The sequence below is a fragment of the Oncorhynchus mykiss genome, chromosome 5 (genome assembly GCF_057628025.1).
Source record: "Oncorhynchus mykiss isolate SJ-2025 chromosome 5, ASM5762802v1, whole genome shotgun sequence".
Taxonomy (NCBI): domain Eukaryota; kingdom Metazoa; phylum Chordata; class Actinopteri; order Salmoniformes; family Salmonidae; genus Oncorhynchus; species Oncorhynchus mykiss.
Genome location: NC_143026.1, coordinates 11,017,737 through 11,039,263, shown reverse-complemented (window position 1 = coordinate 11,039,263; position 21,527 = coordinate 11,017,737). Strand labels below are relative to the sequence as shown.

General features: G+C 43.0%; 1 protein-coding gene across 12 annotated transcripts in view; it reads left to right on the top strand.

The window, feature by feature from the left end:
- Positions 1 to 17,065, top strand: part of nrg1 (neuregulin 1) — a 157,290-nt gene extending 140,225 nt beyond the window's left edge. For 3 of the 12 annotated variants that reach the window (XM_036976757.2, XM_036976762.2, XM_021601646.3), the window contains 7 exons: positions 1,221 to 1,279; positions 4,895 to 4,918; positions 7,687 to 7,789; positions 8,039 to 8,159; positions 9,771 to 9,901; positions 10,882 to 11,082; positions 13,950 to 17,065. In XM_036976757.2, the coding sequence (XP_036832652.1) occupies positions 1,221 to 1,279; positions 4,895 to 4,918; positions 7,687 to 7,789; positions 8,039 to 8,159; positions 9,771 to 9,901; positions 10,882 to 11,082; positions 13,950 to 14,616 (1,306 nt within the window). In that variant the 3' untranslated portion in view covers positions 14,617 to 17,065. Of the gene's footprint in view, positions 1 to 612; positions 681 to 1,220; positions 1,280 to 4,894; positions 4,919 to 7,686; positions 7,790 to 8,038; positions 8,160 to 9,770; positions 9,902 to 10,881; positions 11,083 to 13,949 lie in introns of all 12 variants that reach the window. The other 9 variants (XM_036976761.2, XM_090233700.1, XM_090233697.1 and 6 more) reach the window with 5 other exon arrangements.
- Positions 17,066 to 21,527: the final 4,462 nt, after the last annotated feature.

Here is a 21,527-nt window from a genome sequence, read left to right as displayed (position 1 = left end):
TGTAATTTTTTTATTAGCAAAGTCACTAGTGATTTAGATTGTATTGAAAGGCTTAATTTGTTCATGTGCCGCCACTTGGTAGACGTTACATCAGGCACAGGGTGGTGCCACCCATGTCTTATTGATGCCTCTGTCTGAAGTGGTTTACTGGTGTCTTAGTCATCCAACCTAACACTATTGAGGTAATAACAAAGGGTACATCTGAAGCACTATAGCTACTGTGTTTTACACAAATGTACTCTATATCGGGGGGGGGGGTGACAGGTAGCCTAGCAGTTAAGAGCTTTGGGCCAGTAACCGACAGTTCGCTGGTTCCAATCCCCGAGCCGAATAGGTGAAAAATCTGTCTGTGCCCTTGAGCAAGGCACTTAACCTGAATTGTTTCTGTAAGTGGCTCTGGATAAGAGTGTCTGCTAAATGAACAACATTTTAAATGTATTAGCAAAAGTAGACAATATGAACAGGTAAGTCATTGGAAGTGCTGGATTGGAACTGTTGACTTCACCTGGATTCCATGCATTTGTGTTTCCGTGCATTTGTTTCTGCGTGTGTTTCATCTGTGTACTGTGTCAGTGCTGTGTTGTGCGTCTCACTCCCTCTCTGCCCCCCCAGGTGCTTAACGGGATACACTGGGAATCGATGTCAAGCCACTGTGCCTGTGAGAGTCAGAAACCCAAAACGTATGTGCATTCAAGTGAACCCAGCCACACGTGTCATCTCTGGTGTTTCATCCCTGTTCCAAAGTTCCAATCACTGTCCCTTCAAGAGCCAGACGGCCAATCCATCCGTCCCAACCATTCGTTTAGGACAGGTGTGTGTGGAGTGGAGTGGCCTACAGATTAATAATAGACACACACACACTTTGATCCCGACTCAAATTCTCATCCGCTTCTGTGCTGATACCTTTCTAAATTTATCGAAAGAGGTTGATAATGGGACAAATATTCGGGCATTGTGTCCACGGCTAATTCTAATTCATTCAATCTCCCTGGAATCACAAGCTAAACATTTGCTGAAATTCGAGGCCTGTTGAATAAGACATTGATTGGGACTTTTCTCTCAAGTACGTATGTTTTTCGCAAACATGACTGATGGCGATGTTTGCGAGACATATGGGTCGTCCTGACAACACCAGCGATGCGCGTGGGTCTTTCGTAGATCTGGTGTAAACTCATCTTCTCTTCTCTCTTCTGTCTGTCACTCTTTTGTTTCCCTCTCAGGTGTCCAAATGAATTTACTGGTGATCGCTGCCAAAACTACGTAATGGCCAGTTTCTACAGTACGTCTATTTCCTCTTCCTGTCTGTGCTTTTGATTGGAGCATGCTCAATCAGCGCTACTTCCTGTTGCTTCGTTTTCCTCTCAGGTTCCTTAGACAGACTTTTAGGTTTTTGTGTTTTTTTATTATGTTGTATGTATCCCATACCTGCATGAGAAGAGGTTTTTGCCTTGTTTTGTTGACTTGGATGTCATTTGAAACCGTTTTAAGCGTTGTAGTTAACTGATGTTGTGTTCGTTATGTCACTAAAAAATTATAGAAGAAGGAAAGTGAAAGTCAAACTGTACATTCAGCTTTCCAAACTGGGACCTTCAAATATGAGGCAGGGGACAGTAGTGTAGTTTGCTATATTTAAAAAGCTCTGTAGTTGATACTCATTGCCTATGACTGGGACCAATCTAAATAAGATATCAAGTTTGAGTTGATCTTTAACAAGGCAATATGTTTTCTTCCCTGACGAGCAATAACACTGATGTTAGGTGTGTGGGGGTCATTGTGGATTATGGAGGCACTGTAAAGAACTGAACAGACCCTGTTAAAGAGACCTCTTTGATGTCATGGAGAGGCCAAGAGGGAGATGAATGGCAGCTGCCCAGGCACTGGGTACCAGTGCACTTTATCACTCTGACTAACCCACTCACCTTACAGCCCAGTAGCCTCAATTACCAGAGGTTGGTTACCTGGCAAAACAGCCAACAACCATGCTTTCATCTCCAAGGCAGAAGGAAAGAAATCTTCCCATTGAGATGTAAATGTAACTCGGGGCATGGAGGAACAGAGTTATATTTTGGGTCTCCCTGAGATGTCAGCTAGTGTATTGGAGGCGCTAATTAAAGGAATGCTGCTGTTGCTATCTGTTCGTTTCATCGTCGGAGCCCACTCCTCCTCCTCCCAGTCGGTAGGTTTTATCTAGCCAGGGACAAACGCCCTGTCTGGAGCTACAGTGGTGGCACGCTGCCAGCTATGCAACAAGAGACCCTTACTGCTGCAGAGGAGGAGGAGGGATGCTGGGGGTGTTGTATAACACGAGAAAGGAAGCTCTATCCTTGACGATCAGGAAGTATTCTCCACATGGGTGGGCGGGGGCTTTAATATCATATTTAACATTAATACTTTAATGTCTCCGTATGGCTGTTGCCAAAACAGTCAGTTTTTTATTAATTTTTACGTTCACTGTGTGAACGCAGCAGAGGTTGGAGAGGACAGATGTGAAGACTGACTCGTCAGCAGTTCATACGAGCTGAGACCTTTATTTACACTTCGTCTCCTGACAAGGTCTGCTGTGGGACGTTGGCATGCTACTCAAAATGGAGGCATTTGTAGCGCCCACTTAGTCTGTTTAGAGCAGTCTTTAGGGAATAGTCTTTTTCCTCGTATTTGACTCAGCGAGAGTAGTTGAGGGTGTTGTTGGTATTGATAGTACTCTACTCTCCTGAGGGCTGACGGTTACCTATCACCATATAGTGAAAGTTACAGACCCTATGCAACTCGGTCAGCGGCCATACTATAGTGAAAGCAGGACTTTGATATTGGTAAACAACGAGATGAGTCATTGAATTGAAAACATAGTGCGCGACAACAATAACAAGCACTATGTTTAAGTAAAGAACACGCGTAGGTTACCACAGAACACGCGTAGGTTACCACAGAACACGCGTAGGTTACCACAGAACACGCGTAGGTTACCACAGAACACGCGTAGGTTACCACAGAACACGCGTAGGTTACCACAGAACACGCGTAGGTTACCACAGAACACGCGTAGGTTACCACAGAACACGCGTAGGTTACCACAGAACACGCGTAGGTTACCACAGAACACGCGTAGGTTACCACAGAGCACGCGTAGGTTACCACAGAGCACGCGTAGGTTACCACAGAGCACGCGTAGGTTACCACAGAGCACGCGTAGGTTACCACAGAGCACGCGTAGGTTACCACAGAGCACGCGTAGGTTACCACAGAACATGCTTGCAACCTACTGCTTGATTATTATGACAATATTTTGCCTAATATGACAATGTTTTGTCACATGAGCATAATCTAAATCTAATCCCATTTATAACCCAGGATAAGGTAAAGTATTGGCAGAATTTCAATACATTTTTTAGAGCAGTGTTACTGGGCCAGTCATATGAAAGGTGCCTTGGAGCTTCTAAGCTGAGGGTTCACAAGTCAAACGCAATCAATAGAGCCAACATGACAAAGGGCGCTGCTCACATACAGACCAGTCATCACGTTGTTTATGTTTTGCATTGTTTTTTAAAAGATAAACAACACAATAATTACTCAAGAATAAATATGCATTCTCTTCCTATACTAAGTTTTATAATGAAATTGTACGTCCTTCGATAGCACAGCTATTAACTAAATAACAGCATGTTAAGATAATTGTAACCTATTGTCAAAGAAAGAAACGGAAGTACATCACAGTAAGTTTGTAAACCCTAACAATTAAATAATAGATCCTTTACATCAAGGATGTTCAAGTTAGTGAATGAAGCTATCTAAAGGCACAAACATTTTAACCATGGCTTTTACTCCTGTTGAGCCATTGTCCAGTTAAACCGTTGAAAGCTCTGCTCTTTTTCTATAGCAAAGTGTTGTATTTGATGTTGGTCACTAGGATATGTTATGTATTATTACGTTTAAAATTATTTTTTTTCTTATTTGTTTATTCCTAGAAACATATTTAACAGGCATGGCTGTTGATCCGAATAATGACAATTGAGAATTTGGTATGACTAATATTAACTTTGTAGGGAATGGAAACAGTGCATGGTCCTCGCACAGCATGAGGTAGTGTTTACCGGTGAGCGACAAGTGCCCTAACTAGTGCCCCTTAACCTGCCGAATTGACGTGTAGTGACATTACCATTTGATAATGCAAGCAAAGTGATGTTTGCATGCGCATGCCACTGGACTGAGAAAGTACCTCTCACCTTAGCGATTAGCAGATGGATACATTTGAATGCATTTTTGATGAACTCGGTATTCAATGGGTTTAGGTTTTTGATCCCTTTTCGTAGTTGTGGTAAAATCTTCTTAACACTTGTAAGTGTCTAATAGAATGGATAATCACATAAGATACTTTAGAAGTACAGTACACTTAAGCCTTTTGTCCTTAAAGGAAAAGTTTACTTTGTAAAAAAAAAAATAATAATAATGTAAATGGTATGTTATAGAAGTGTCCAGACACTTTTTTTCGGGGCAATTTTCACTTGGTTTTGACAAATTTACCCCACCAGCCATTGACTTCCTCAGGCTCGTTCTTGAGTGTCAGGGCAGCGATTTAAAAACATTTAACAAAGTTGAAGTGAAAAATTACCAAGTGGAAATCGCCCCCCCGAAACAAAAAGTGTCTGGACACCTTCTTTCTACATAACATGGCCATTTACATCAATAATGATCATACTGTAGGTTTCCTCGAAGATGATTCTAGAATGATTCTACGTGATGAAAGAGTTGGGTATTACGCACCTCTTTGATCTCCCCATTCAGTTCTCTGTAGAAACACTGATTTAGCCATTTGATGAGCAATATAGTTCTGAATAACACCTCGTCTGAAAAATACCTCTTCTCTTTTTTTCTTTTTGTCACCTTTCTGCATTGGCAGAACATCTTGGGATTGAATTTATGGGTATGGATCGTTCCTTCCTCTTTAGTTTGCAAATGTAGGATTAGAAGCTTGAGCCTGCCCCTCCCCAACTCCAGCCAGTTTCCTTGTGCCAATGAAGGGATCATACAGGCATAACATACCATATTTGTTATAGAATGATAAACACACATATACATTGCAATATGTAGCTCAAATATGCTAATGAGACCTTCAATTACACTCTTTGGGAAACCTCAATGTGATAGCATATAGTCGAATTAACCCGCACACATACAAACTAAGTAGGTCCTAAAATGACCACCACACACATTAAGTCCTACAATGACCACCATAAACTCACATTCGACTCATACAAGCATCTGAACTACAGTACACTATCTCTTGTGACTGTGTAAGACACACATTTATATAAGCTAGGTGGCCAGAGGCTGCAGTGTGGTTATACTGTATGATCAGATTCCCTTCAACTCTTGCTTTTGCCGTTACCCTGAACCCTCCTCTCTTCCACCCAGTGTTTAGCATGTCATGCCAAATACACTGACGGCATCCTCCCTTGCTACCCCTTTCATTTCATCTCGTTCCTTCCGGTCTTCCTATTTCCTACTGTACCATGTGGATGTATGTATGTGTCCGTCACCCCAACTGTGTCCCCTTTTGTTCTGTCCTCTCATGGTTCCTACCCTTGTCTCATCAGTGATGGCAGTTTTTGCTGTGTCTTTTTTAAATGATGTTGATGTTAACTCTGAACAATTGAAAAATGATTGTTTTTCATTTAAAAGACTGATTGTTTGTAGCATAATTTGTTCACAGGACACCTAATACCTCAGCAAACCAACCATGTCTTTTTAAATAGGAGTATAGTATGAACTAGGTGCGATAACGGAACACTTCGTATAATTATACACTGAACAAAAATATAACCGCAACGTGCAACAATTTCATCTATTTTACTGAGTTACAGTTCATATGTTAGAAATCATCCATTTAAATAAATGCATTAGGCCCTAATCTATGGCTTTCACATGACTGGGAATACAGATCTGCATCTGTTGATCAGATACAAAAAAAAATGGTCCTCAGGATTGTTACGGTATTTTTGTGCATTCAAATTGCCATCGATAAAATACAATTGTGTTAGTTGTCCGTAGCTTATGCCTGCCCATACCATAACCCCAGCGCCACCATGGAGCACTCTGTTCACAACAGCAAACATCAGCAAACTGCTCACCCACACGACACCATACACGCTGTCTGTGATTGTGAGGCCAGTTGGACGTACTGCCAAACTTTCTAAAACGACTGAGAAATTAACATTAAATTCTCTGGCAACAGCTTTGGTGGACATTCATGCAGTCAGCATGCCAAGTGTGGCATTGTGTTGTGTGACAAAACTGCACATTTTAGTGGTTGTGTAATGATCATTTTTTGTTGTATTTTACCCCCTTTTTCTCCCAATTTCAATAGCATGTCATGCCACTAAAATGTGCAGTTTTGTCACACAAAAATGCCACATTGGCAGGAATGTCCACCAAAGGGAAAAGTCGAGTCATGTGTCCTCCACCAAACTGTGCACCTTAACAACCGCCGCTTAACCTGGAAGCCAGCCTCACCAATGTGAGCACAACTGAAGTCAGCCTGCAGGCTCCCGGTCCGCCACAAGGAGTCGCTAGAGCACAATGAGCCAAGTAAAGCCCCCCTGGCCAAACCCGGGCGACGTTGGGACAATTGTGCACCGCCCTATGGGACTCCCGGTTACTGTCTGGGATCGAACCTGGATCTGTAGTGACGCCTCAACCACTATTGGTGCCTTAAACCGCTGCGCCACTCGAGAGGCCATTCTGCTGTTTAATCAGCTTCTTGATATTCAACACCTGTCAGGTGGATGGATTATCTTGACAAAGGAGAAATGCTCACTAACAGGGATGTAAGCAAATTTGTGCACAACATTTTTTGAGAAATAAACTTTTAATGCATTTGGAACATTTTTGGAATCTTTTTTATTTCCGCTCATGAAACATGGGACCAGCAATTTACATATTGCGTTTATATTTTTGTTTAGTGTAAATTTCATTTGATCCCCTAATCTAGTCAACCTGTAACCTCCTACCTGTGAAAAGATTGAAATGCAAATATTCCATCATTCCAAGCGTTGGGTCCTGTGAACAAACAATGCTGCACTGTTTGCAATATTAGAATATTAACATTTTACATCGGAGTGATTTTAACTGTTTGATGAATGACTATCTTTTATATATATGCATCTGTTGTATTAGTAACACGTGGGCTGGTTAGAATACATTGCAGAGAATGCATATTCTGTGGTTTGCCTGGTCATGATTACTGAGCCCGACCTTGAACTAACACTTCCTGGCATTCCGACTGGACTCCGACTCAGCAGAACTGCCTCCTCCGATCAATGCATTACATTTCCACCGTCTCGGTTTTCAACCAACGCCCACTAATACAATGTTAAATCTGGGGGCATGTTCAGAACCCAAACGTTGGTGGACGTTGCAGATAGAAATGCCACGAGTAGAGCCAACTTGATTTTTTTATTGTACATGTCAGAGAGGCATTGTAGTTGGTTCTACAAAACGTATTTCTATCTGAACGTTCCAAAACGTTGCGTACTGCTGAACGCGCCCCGGGTTTGTTTGTTTCTGTGAATGTATAACCTTTTAATATATAACCTAAAACAAGTTTGTTCGTCTCCATTGGGTTTGGTTTGTATGTGACACTATAGGTCTGCATGTTGTGGAGTTTTAAGAATGCATTGTCCTCTTTTTCAGAAGCAGAGGAGCTGTATCAGAAACGTGTATTAACAATAACAGGAATCTGCATTGCACTCCTAGTGGTTGGAATCATGTGTGTGGTTGCCTACTGCAAAACAAAGTAATTCACGTAACATTTTTACGCTAAACTCAGTATATAAACTCAGTATTCACTATTACGTATCCTTGTCCTTATTACGTATTTTGAAGCTTCCCATGAGATAATAGCCTAGAGATTTGAGCATTTGAATAATTTTTTTGTCAATCACAACCTCTGTCAACCTTAGACAAAATCTGTCATCCGTCTGTTTTTGTTATTGGCTGTATGATTGGTCCGTCTCACGATGCAGTTTTGTCTTTCCGTGCACAGAAAGCAGAGGAAAAAGCTTCATGATCGTCTGAGGCAGAGCCTACGAAATGAGAGAAACACCATTATGGCTAATGGCCCTCAGATTTCTAACCCTCCCCTTGAAAACGTCCAGCTTGTCAATGTAAGTCACTCACATAGCAATTACTTCTTACAATGAGAACTACGCTAGAGTAACTCTCACGCTTAGTTTCCAATACATACAGTTCATTCTGAAAGTATTCAGACCCCTTAACTTTTTCCACATTTTATTCTAAAATTGATTAAATTGTTTGTTTTTCTTCACCAATCTACACACAATATCCCATAATGACAAAGCATTTTCTTTTGTGCAAATGTGTAAAATAAAAAAAAAACGGAAATATCACGTTAACATAAGTGTTCAGAACCTTTACTCAGTACTTTCTTGAAGCACCTTTGGCAGCTATTACAGCCTTGAGTCTTCTTGGGTATGACGCTACAAGCTTGGCACACCTGTATTTGGGGAGTTTCTCCCATTCTTTTCTGCAGATCCTGTCAAGCTCTGTCAGGTTGGATGGGGAGCGTCACTACCCAGCTATTTTCAGGTCTCTCCAGAGATGTTATATCGGTTCAAGTCCGGGCTCTGGCTGGACGACTCAAGAACATTCAGAACTCCTGCGTTGTCTTGGCTGTGTGTTTAGGGTTGTTGTCCTGTTGGAGGGTGAACTTTCGCCCCAGTCTGAGGTCCTGAGTGCTCTGGAGCAGGTTTTCATCATGAGTCTCTCTGTACTTTGCTTTCCCTCGATCCTGACTAGTCTCCCAGTCCCTGCCGCTGAAAAACATCACCACAGCATGATGCTGGCACCACCATGCTTCACCGTAGGGATGGTGCCAGGTTTCCTCCAGATGTGACACTTGGCATTCAGGCCAAATAGTAACATTTTGCTTTCATCAGACCAGATAATCTTGTTTCTCATGATCAGAGTCCTTTAGGTGCCTTTTGGAAAACTCCAAGCAGGCTGTCATGTGCCTTTTACTGAGGAGTGGCTTCCATCTGGCCACTCTACCATGAAGGCCTGATTGGTGGAGTGCTAGATATAGTTGTCCTTCTGGAAGATTCTCCCATCTCCACAGAGGAACTATGGAGCTAGGTCAGAGTGACCATCGCGTTCTTGGTCACCTCCCTGACCAAGGGCCTTCTCCCCCGATTGCTCCGTTTATGGCCGGGCGGGCCAGCTCTAGGAAGAGTCTTGGTGGTTCCAAACCTCTTCCATTTAAGAATCATGGAGGCCACTGTGTTCTTGAGGACCTTCAATGCTGCAGACTTTCTTTGGTATGCTTCCCCAGATCTGTGCCTCGACACAATCCTGTCTCAGAGCTCTACTGCCAATTCCTTCGACCTCATGGCTTGGGACCTTATATAGACAGCTCTGTGCGTTTCCAAACCACAGGTGGACTCCAATCAAATTGTAGAGACCGCTCAAGGATGATCAATGGAAGAAGAAAAAAGATAAATGTGCAAAGATTTCGAAAAACCTGTTTTTGATTTGTCATTATGGGGTGTTGTGTGTAGATTGATGAGGAAAAAATGTATTTAATCCATTTTAGAAAAAGGCTGTAACAACAAAACGTTGAGAAAGTCAAGGGGTCTGAATACTTTCCAAATGCACTGTACATTTGTTGGCATGTTAGCTACAGTATCTGCACATTTCTTTATAAGCATGCATGATGTGATTTTCATATTATTGACGCTTGATTTTGTTTTCCCTTATAGCAATTTGTGTCTAAAAATGCATTGCCTGCGCAGCATGTAATCGAGAAGGAAACGGAAACATCCTTCTCAACGAGCCTGTACACATCATCAGCACATCAGTCCACAACGGTCACCCACACCTCCAGTCAAAGGTAACCCTATACGAACCTACAAGACAGATTTCTTGCCTCCTCTCCTTCCATCTGTAAAAGTGATGAGCTATAGCACTGGCTCTAAGAAGATACTGTAATAATGTTTCTTAGATAAAGTCCTATTTATCTCCTTCACTGTGTCATATTACCGCTGGGCCCTGTGAGCTATCTTAGTTGGAGTCCGTCTCGTTTCCCCTCTAGCCACTTCCTCTTTCCCTCTGTTTGTTGGGTGGGGGGGTTTGAAAAGCAATTCATTCACGTTGGTATCAGTCGGCGGTTGACACGATGATTACCCATCCTGTTGCACGATTGCCTGCAAATCACCTCGCTCACTCAGTGATATTCAGACCATGGCCTGTATTCACAAAGCATTTCAGAGTAGGAGTGCTGATCTAGGATCAGGTCCCACGGCTCCTACCCCTTAATCATGATGATTTAAAATAAACAACTGATCCTAGATCAGAACTCTGAGACACTTTATGAATCCAGGGACTGCAGTTCTGTGATCTCAGATTGCACAAGCAAAACCGCAGGGGACAATGTATGGTGGTGCGTCATTAGCTAGTATGGGACAACCAAGGCTCAGGAAGAATTGATGAGGTTTCCAGAGAACTTGTAGAGCAATGTGCAGGTCAAAGTGGGTTTTATAGGCCAGTGTAGGCCAGAGCAGACATGGGTTCACATACTATTTTAAATCATTCAAATACTTTGTGCTTTTGCTCTAACCTGCCTGAAGTGCCAGATGGGTGGGGTAAGCATTGGTCCATTAAGCCAGGCAAGCTCAAACAAGCCCAGTTGAAGTGTTTTAAATTATTTCAAATAGTATTTGAACCCAGGTCTGCAATAGACATGATTTACAGTGTTTACAGCTTATGTCATTGTCGGAAGCGGCCATTGTTTTGACCTCATTTAAGAGAAGCAATTCATTCTCTTCTGTCTCCCCTCTTCATTCTCCTCTGTCTCGCTCTCTCTCTCTTCAGCTGGAGTAACGGCCACAGCGAGAGTGCCCTCTCCGACAGCCGCTCTGTCTTGGTGAAGTCATCGGGAGAGAACAGCCGGCACGCCACACCCAGCCACCGGGGTCGTCTGAACGCCACAGGTGGCGCCAGAGACCTGAGTGCCTACCTAAAGAACTCTGGAGACACGCCAGACTCCTACAGGGACTCTCCGTACAGTGAGAGGTAGGAGAAAGACATCTGGAGCTCATGTTGCTACGCTACGCTATGCACTACAACCGCCCTTCAGCCCATACACCTAATGGAGGGTTTGTAATTAATGATGGTGTCCCCTATTTCTAGTTATCTGAGTTGTACAGAGCTATCCACTAAATAATCAGCTATATTTTAAGGATTATACTTGGTGATCATTTTTAGAGAATAACATGCATTTTATAAATTATGGCATTTATTTATGAATATACAGTAAACCAAGATTGAATCCAAGATTTGTGGTATTGCCATGTTATCTTGGTCTTCTGAATTAGTGTTATTAGCAGAGGTCTCCTTATGAGCTGTCCTATATTTAGACTTCACAGGCCCTCCTAGATCAAAGCTAATGGACAATGACGACTTCATAAGTCCCCATTAGTAAATCAATGTGTTGCTGATGAGCGCAGGTGTACCTGTGTTGTCAGTCGAGCTACAGACAGCACAGCAGGTAGCACACCTGTCTCTGAGGTCACAGGTCGACTGAGTCTGAGAGAACCCGTCTGTGCACATCACTCTGACATGCCAGGGCAGACAACCCTAATGACTGTCCAGGGCAGACGGAGACAACCCTAATACTAACCCTAATGACTGGCCAGGGCAGACAGAGACAACCCTAATTCTAACCCTAATGACTGGCCTGGGCAGACGGAGACGACCCTAATTCTAACCCTAATGACTGGCCAGGGCAGACAGAGACAACCCTAATTCTAACCCTAATGACTGGCCAGGGCAGACGGAGACAACCCTAATACTAACCCTAATGACTGGCCAGGGCAGACGGAGACTACCCTAATTCTAACCCTAATGACTGGCCAGGGCCGACGGAGACAACCCTAATTCTAACCCTAATGACTGGCCAGGGCAGACGGAGACAACCCTAATACTAACCCTAATGACTGGCCAGGGCAGACGGAGACAACCCTAATTCTAACCCTAATGACTGGCCAGGGCAGACGGAGACAACCCTAATTCTAACCCTAATGACTGGCCAGGGCAGACGGAGACAACCCTAATGACTGGCCAGGGCAGACGGAGACAACCCTAATACTAACCCTAATGACTGGCCAGGGCAGACGGAGACAACTCTAATACTAACCCTAATGACTGGCCAGGGCAGACGGAGACAACCCTAATTCTAACCCTAATGACTGGCCAGGGCAGACGGAGACAACCCTAATTCTAACCCTTATAGTCCGGCCAGGGCAGACGGAGACAACTCTAATTCTAACCCTTATAGCCCGGCCAGGGCAGACGGAGACAACCCTAATTCTAACCCTAATGACTGGCCAGGGCAGACGGAGACAACTCTAATTCTAACCCTAATGACTGGCCAGGGCAGACGGAGACTACCCTAATACTAACCCTAATGACTGGCCAGGGCAGACGGAGACAACTCTAATACTAACCCTAATGACTGGCCAGGGCAGACGGAGACAACTCTAATACTAACCCTAATGACTGGCCAGGGCAGACGGAGACAACCCTAATTCTAACCCTAATGACTGGCCAGGGCAGACGGAGACAACCCTAATACTAACCCTAATGACTGGCCAGGGCAGACGGAGACAACCCTAATACTAACCCTAATGACTGGCCAGGGCAGACGGAGACAACCCTAATACTAACCCTAATGACTGGCCAGGGCAGACGGAGACAACCCTAATTCTAACCCTAATGACTGGCCAGGGCAGACGGAGACAACCCTAATTCTAACCCTAATGACTGGCCAGGGCAGACGGAGACAACCCTAATGACTGGCCAGGGCAGACGGAGACAACCCTAATACTAACCCTTATAGCCCGGCCAGGGCAGACGGAGACAACTCTAATTCTAACCCTTATAGCCCGGCCAGGGCAGACGGAGACAACCCTAATTCTAACCCTAATGACTGGCCAGGGCAGACGGAGACAACTCTAATTCTAACCCTAATGACTGGCCAGGGCAGACGGAGACTACCCTAATACTAACCCTAATGACTGGCCAGGGCAGACGGAGACAACTCTAATACTAACCCTAATGACTGGCCAGGGCAGACGGAGACAACTCTAATACTAACCCTAATGACTGGCCAGGGCAGACGGAGACAACCCTAATTCTAACCCTAATGACTGGCCAGGGCAGACGGAGACAACCCTAATTCTAACCCTAATGACTGGCCAGGGCAGACGGAGACAACCCTAATTCTAACCCTAATGACTGGCCAGGGCAGACGGAGACAACCCTAATTCTAACCCTAATGACTGGCCAGGGCAGACGGAGACAACCCTAATACTAACCCTAATGACTGGCCAGGGCAGACGGAGACAACCCTAATGACTGGCCAGGGCAGACGGAGACAACTCTAATACTAACCCTAATGACTGGCCAGGGCAGACGGAGACAACCCTAATGACTGTCCAGTGCTCTTCAGTTCAGTGTCTCTGTCCTCCACACACATACCAGGAGAAAAGCCTATACAGTCCTACAGCTGATTTCTGAAATGGATTATGAATGAATGTGTATCCTGAACCAGACCATGTAGATATCCGGTGAGAAATGAAAGACTATTTGAGACCGGTGAGTTTCGCTCTAAAGGAGCCTACGCTCATCGGATGTGCCCTTGACAATTTGACTGTACATACCTATAGGACACAAAATCCATTGTTATGGATTTATTTCACTTAGCTAAAGCCATACATGTGATGAGCTATAGCTCAGACTGTACCATGAATGTAGTGGAGCTAAAGCCACTTTAACAAAATGGGTTCTTATTACTGATTCTGGTTGTGGTGTATTAGTGAATACACTTGTGTTTTCTGTTCCTAATTGATTGAGGATTCTATCTTGGTTCTGCCTGTCAGGTATGTGTCAGCGATGACCACCCCAACCCGCCTGTCTCCTGTGGAGCTGCTCTCTCCCGTGACCCCGGGTTCCCCTCCCTCTGAGATGTCGGCCCCCTTGTCCAGCCTGGCCACCTCGGTCCCCTCTGTGGCCGTCAGCCCCTCTGGCGAGGAGGAGCGCCCCCTGCTGTTCACCACCCAGCCGCACCCCGACCACCACATCAGTCAGTCTAAGAGGAAGTCTGCCCACTACAACCACGGCCAAGAGGCCCACAGCCCCCCGCCCAGCCCGCTGAGGATCGTTGAGGACGACGACTATGAGACCACGCAGGAGTATGAGGTGGTCGGCTCCGCCGCCACGGTAATGCCCATTCCCCCGCAGAGCCTTCCTAAGAAACTTGCCAAGAACAGCAACGGCCGCCGTGCCAATAGAACAAAGCCCAATGGCCATGCAGCAGGCCACAACATGGAGTCCATCGACCTAGGTAGCAGTACGGAGAGCGAGATGGAGGAGGAGCGTGTGGGAGAGGACACACCCTTCCTGAGCTTACAGAACCCCATGGCTATAAGTGTGGAACCTCTCGCAGATGGCAGCAGGACTAACCTAGCACTCCGACTCTCCCCACAGGACAACCTGCAAGCCAGGTTGTCCAGCGTCATCTCCAACCAAGATCCAATTGCTGTATAAAATGAAAAAGATAGCTTAGAAAAATACTTCAGTCGGATTCAAAGAAATGTCACTATTAAACCTTTATTTTCTATAACTTAAAGTATTTGCGGGGAAAATAATAAAAAAAGATATATATAAATAAATAAAAAACGTATTTTAGCGAAGTAGTGAATAAAGTCTTTTATAAATAAAAAAAATGTGTACGTGTTCATGTCATGGAAGAAAGTGGAATAAACTAGTATGTAGCAATGGTTCGCAGTATTTCAATGGAGAAAAATATCAATGGTGCCTTTCATTTCTGTTTGGTGTGCTTATGGGAACTGCATGCCTCTGGCCCATATATTCACGACTTTCATCTCCCTGTTGACATTTCTACTCCACTCTGAAAACAAAAATATCCACCAGCACTATAGTATGCATTTACTATAATGACCTGTATGAACTGGCTCCTAACCCTAAGCTCCATACAGTGGCGTTGCTTATGTGTTCATGGGCATGTAGTTTTCACCTCATTTACAGTAATGCAGTCCTAACCTACTAACAGAGGTGCATACAACAAAGTATTTAGTGTTTATCTAGCTAACACAACACCCAAATATTATTATACAGGTTTTCAAGATTTTCCCACTCACCTTTTGGTTGATTTTAAATGGTAAAATAACATTTGAATTGATTTTTTATTTTTTTTAATGCTTTTCTTGGACCATTAGCTATCATAATAATATATTGGTTACCAAGGCAATCAGCTAGGAAGAATGTTGAATGTGTAATCTGATTAACTTGTATCAATACGTTGATACTAGAAGCATGAATGAAGTCAAAGTTGATTTGGATATTATTTTCAGATAATTGGGTAACTGTTAGATGTAGTCTCGGGACATGTGATACATCCCATTATTGAATGAATGCTCTCTATATCTATCCTCTCTATATATTGCGTTCTATATAATGGAACACATTTTCTTCTAAAGCCAGATGGTCAGATGAGAAGTAACTTATGTATTTAGTCATCTCTGGTTAAGCAATACTCTAAGATTCTTGCTCTCAATATCATGATTTGCAAGTCCAAATTGTGGAGATATGTACCAAATGAATGATTGTGGAGATATGTACCGAATGAATGATTTGTGGAGATATGTACTGAATGAATGATTGAATATATGGCTCACGTGTTCAGTCTTTCAACAACACACCCGTGGGTTCCTAAGTAATGCATTGTGGGGATCAAAGCTGAAGCACCATTTTGAAATAAGGTAGATAGCGAGAGCCTTTTCATTTGTTTCAACTGTGTTTTAGTACATTAGTCAACTTCAGATGTTTTTTTGTCCTTCCAAACATTCATGTAAAATGTTACATTATCCAAAGTGTTCCTTTTGTGTTCATATAGTGCATGTTTTGTTTTCAACTGTCTGACTTTGTGTTAGTACGTAAAGTTATCTGTGTAATATTATCGACATTATCGCCTATTTTATTATATAGTAAGTTATATCCCAAGGATACGTTTAGGAGTCATGCTAGACATGAACCACATGAAATATGGTTCCATGAGAAGTCGTACCCTGTCGAAGACTGTCACCAATAATTTATCACTAGAATGAATAGGTAACTAGACACGTTTTCCTTACTACTTTTCGGGCTTCATAACCAAACCGTTAAGATTCAGTGTTTCCGAAAGGTAATTTCATCAAAACAATCTACTCTAATGCCAATCTGATTGTTGCCAGCATTGGCATGACACTGGTATAAAGGCTTTTTATGGTCCTAAATTATACTGTTTCTAATGATGTCCCAATCTGAAATTTATCAACTTTTTCTTTGTATTTATATTATTTATTTATTTATTGTTTATTTATTTTGTGGGCCTTATGTTATCTTTTAATTACAGATTCTATATTTTAATCAGTGTTTTATATATTTGGTTGGTATATATTTGAAAAGATTGGAACTTTTATATTTTATAAGCATGTGTTTGCCTTTTATATATTTTGACTTCATTATGGGGTCAAATCTCTCTTTGCCTCTTAGCATTGATAACCGCTCTGTTGTTCAACATATACAAATATTAAAATCTAAAAAGGCACAAGTACTTTGAGTGTACACTGATTAGCTGTGTGGCTAGAAACCAGAACTAAATCTCCTGTCAATCTCGGCTTTACATACCCCATGATGCATTGCTTCCAAACCAAGGTGTCTTTCGATTTTATGTAAATACACCATGAAAACCTTGAGTACTTTTTTTTTTTATTTTTAATTAAAATATTAAACCAATGTTTTGTGTTTGTTTGAGGGCCACCACCTCAAAGCATTTGTCTCTGTCCTAAACATTTTCCATAACCATACATATTATGCTAAACTTTTTTTTGTAGTGATTGTCTCCATACCAATTGTTTCATAAACATGACTGCAGTTGTACACGTATGTAAGAGCAGAACACTAACTTGGTTGTTAAAATAAAGGCCAAAACTGATATTCTGTCATGTCAAGCCATTATCAGCACAAGGAGAGAATGAAAGCAGCTAAGCTCAGGTGTGAAAGTTACTGTTGTGGAACATGCATGACAAGATCAAACGCAGGAATGCATTTCAATTGAACAAATAATGATTGGGTTGTCTTGATCAGATCATGAAAAGCACATCTTAATGCAAAGGGAGGCCAGTTGAGAACAAGTTCCTGTTTACAACTGTGACCTGGCCAAGATAAAGCAAAGCAGTGCGACACAAGCAACAACAGAGTTACACATGGAATAAACAAACAGTCAATAACACAATAGGAAAAAAAATATATATACAGTGTGTGCAAATGAGGTAAGATAAGGGAGGTAAGGCAATAAATAGGCCATAGTGGTAAAATAATTGCAATTTAGCAATTAAACACTGGAGTGATGAATGTGAAAGTAGAGATAATGCAGTGCAAAGGAGCAAAAATAGAAATAACAGTATGGGGATGAGGTAGTTGGATGGGCTATTTACAGGTGCAGTGATCTGTGAGCTGCTCTGACAGCTGGTGCTTAAAGTTAGTGAGGGAGATATGAGTCTCCAGCTTCAGTGATTTTTGCAATTCGTTCCAGTCATTGGCAGCAGAGAACTGGAAGAAAAGGCGGCCAAAGGAGGAATTGGCTTTGGGGGTGACCAGTGAGATATACCTGCTGGAGAGTGTGCTACGGGGGGGTGCTTCTAGGGTGACCAGTGAGCTGAGATAAGGCGGAGCTTTACCTAGCAAAGACTTATAGATGGCCTGGAGCCCGTGGGTTTGGCGAAGAATATGAAGCGAGTGCCAGCCAACGAGAGCATACAGTGGTGGTGGGTAGTATATGGGGCTTTGGTGACAAAACGGATGGCACTGTGATAGACTGCATCCAATTTGCTGAGTAGAGTGTTGGAGGTTATTTTGTAAATAACATCGCTGAAGTCAAGGATTGGTAGGATATTGGCAGCATGAGTGAAGGAGGCTTTGTTGCGAAATAGGAATCTACAAATACCTAAGTCAGAACCGTCCAGAGTAGCATGCTGGACATGCGGGCAGGTGCTGGTAGCGATCGGTTGAAGAGTATGCATTTAGTTTTACTTGCATTTAAGAGCAGTTGGAGGCCACGGAAGGAGAGTTGTATGGCGTTGAAGCTCGTCTGGAGGTTAGTTAAGTGTCCAAAGAAGGGCCAGATGTATATAGAATGGTATCGTCTGCATAGAGATGGATCAGAGAATCAACAGCAGCAAGAGCGACATCATTGATGTATACAGAGAAAAGAGTCGGCTTGAGAATTGTACCCTGTGGCACCCCCATAGAGACTGCCAGAGGTCCGGACAACAGCCCCTCGATTTGACACACTGAACTCTGTCTGAGAAGTAGTTAGTGACCAGGCGAGGCAGTCATTTGAGAAACCAAGGCTGTTCTCTGCCAATAAGAATGTGGTGATTGACAGAGTGGAAAGCCTTGGCCAGGCCTATGAATACAGCTGCACAGTATTGTCTCTTATCGATGGAGGTTATGATATCGTTTAGGACCTTTGAGCGTGGCTAAGGTGCACCCATGACCAGCTCGGAAACCAGATTGCATCGCGGAGAAGGTACGGGGGGATTCAAAATGGTCGGCGATCTGTTTTGTTAACTTGGCTTTCGAAGACCTTAGAAAGGCAGGGTAGCCAGGTTTCCTGGTCCTCCACGGGCACCAGTTACATTTTCCCACATGTTTAAAGCTGTTCAGCCCGAAAGTTAGAAACTGAAAAAGTTGGTAGATTAGAAACGTAATTTAGGTAAGAATTTTGAGTAAGGCTGGAAAACAAATGTCACAAATGGGATTTGAACTGGAAACCTTGCAGGTCACAACCCACACGTAACACCCTCCATCCACCTCCAACCTGCCTCCTGCAAGGCCTCTTACAATTTGACTCTCACCTGTGAACTCCACCCACTGACCTGTCACTCTAAGCCTTGCCCACTGAGCTTCCATCCAATCAACTCACCTGACAACCTCCGGAGGTGGTCATGAAGTTCGAATCACAGTCAGTTCTTAAAAGCCTTGTTCATACCGGGTGTTAACATAACATGGGTACTTTCTCTTGAACTTATCCACATTTTGAAGCCCACATTATAGCTGTTGCACCTACACATGGTATTAAATGGGTCTCTTATTCGTACACTGTGTGTCCTCTAAAATCATTGACAGGTGACGCCCTTGATTTAGGGGATCAATATGTGTCAAAATAAATAGATACATATTATTTTGTAAGAATCTGAAATTATTTCTATCCATGGAGGGACCAGGAAATCTGGTGACAATATTTCACAGTGGACGAATAAGAGACATTTTACTATCTTGTTACTATCTTGTTGAGAGATTAGAATGTAGACAAGATCAGGACACGAGGACACGATACATGTCACTGCCAGGTATATCAGGGGCTTCTCATTAAACTGTTCTTTGCCAACTTCAATGGTGTGGCATAGTATGTAGTGTCTGGAGTAAAAACTAAGACCTAGATTCAAACAGATAAAGCATTAACCAGCGATAGCAGACACCTGCATAGCGGATGTTTTGGCGGTGTAGGAGGTGGAACTGCTTGCAGACACTGCTTGGAGCCGTCAAATTGGTGAGCAGCTACTCTCATTGTCACAAAGCCACACCCGCCATACTCAAGTTAGAAGTTCAGAATGAGAAAGTGTAGAGTATATAGAAATAATTACAGTCTAATTGAAAAATCATTAAATAAGGATTTCTATCAGCTTAATCGAGATGTATATGTTATCTTACATTCCAGTGTTCCAACTTGTAAACAAGACTGCATTGGATTTATTTTAATACGACTGCAGCCAATGGTATTGTCCGCTTTAGGTATAATGCCAGGAACCGCTTGTGGATTTAACAGCTCTAACACAGTTCCAACACCATCAATACATTAGCTATGCGGATGTCGGCTAAAGCGGATCTTATTGAATTGGACCCTAAATCCCTGCTATTGATCATTTCTGTGCAACACGGCACATATGTGTTTTTTTTTGTTGTTGCTACCTTTATTTAACCAGGCAAATCAGTTAAGAACAAATCCTTATTTTCAATGATGGCCTAGGAACAGTGGGTTAACTGCCTTGTTCAGGGCCAGAACGACAGATTTTGTACCTTGTCAGCTCGGGGTTTTGAACTTGCAACGCTCTAACCACTAGGCTACCCTGCCGCCCCATCTCCATATGTTCAATGGAGATACAAAATTAGTACGCAATAAGGATTAATAATACATGTATTGCTTGTCAAATGCTGTCCTATAATCCCAAATAAAATACAGAAAATAGACTATTGGGAAATTAAAAGAAAAGTTGGCGTTGGTTACACAGAACTGGAGATCTGGGCGGAGAGAGAAAGTAATGTTTTACTTGGCCCTGGTGGTTGATACTGATATCAATAGTGTTTTTGTTCTGGTACCCCTACAAACATAAATGATGAAGGATTCTAAGATGGTAGTTTACTAGGGGCTCATTGGGCTGACAGTGTGATTCATGGGATATGTTCCTACTGCTGACTAACAGAGACTCCTCAGAGATACATTTGCCCCCATTGTTTAACTCTCAGTGACAAGCTACAACGAGAATGGACAATGATCTGCCTTCTGTCTGTTTTGAATTCAAAAATATAACTTTTAAAATTGTTATGAGGCTGGTGTTATTATCTTTTATGTTTTTGGGGTCTGAATATTTAATAGGATTAACTGAGGACATGCAGTTGGTTCTAAAACACAGTGTTTCTCTTCCTGCAATTGACCATAATGCCCTATAGTTCACAACTCCATGATATTGTTCCTGTGTCCTCAGCGTTTTGTCAGTTTCATCGACATGCCCGGGCATGTTCCCTGGATACATGCACTGTCCACATTCCTGTCATACATTCCTCTTGACATAATCAGCAAATAGATTAGGTCAATTGAATGCACAGTAATAATTTAATATGAAACTGATTATGGCAGTAGGCAGCTTATGTAATAGTCATTTAAACACTTTACTTAAAATTGGCCAAAGTAAGCATTCGGCGATTTAAAAAAGATGGTTTTCTGAGCATTCTGTCCAATTATTAGGACATGTACACACCTTAAAAGGGCAGTCAGCAGTTTCTACATCCATTTTTGGACTTATTAACATTGCATGCCAACTGCCGGTAAACCCCACAGAAGAAGTGGCGAGCTAGTACACACCGCTAGAGTGTCCTTAGCCCCCGCCTGTCAGGTACTGTTCTGCTAACGGCAGGCGAGGACAGGTGTTCGGCAGGCAGGAGCAAAGGACACTCTGTGTGTTAGCTTAGCCAGTTTGTCCGAAGGAGGACTCCGGTACACAGCAGGCAGGAGGCGGGCACGACACCATGTGCTAGCTAGCAAGCTAGCTAGCACAGTATCACCCCCGCCTCCCCCTGCTGTGTACCAAAATAGCTAGCGGTCGGCAGGTGGCATC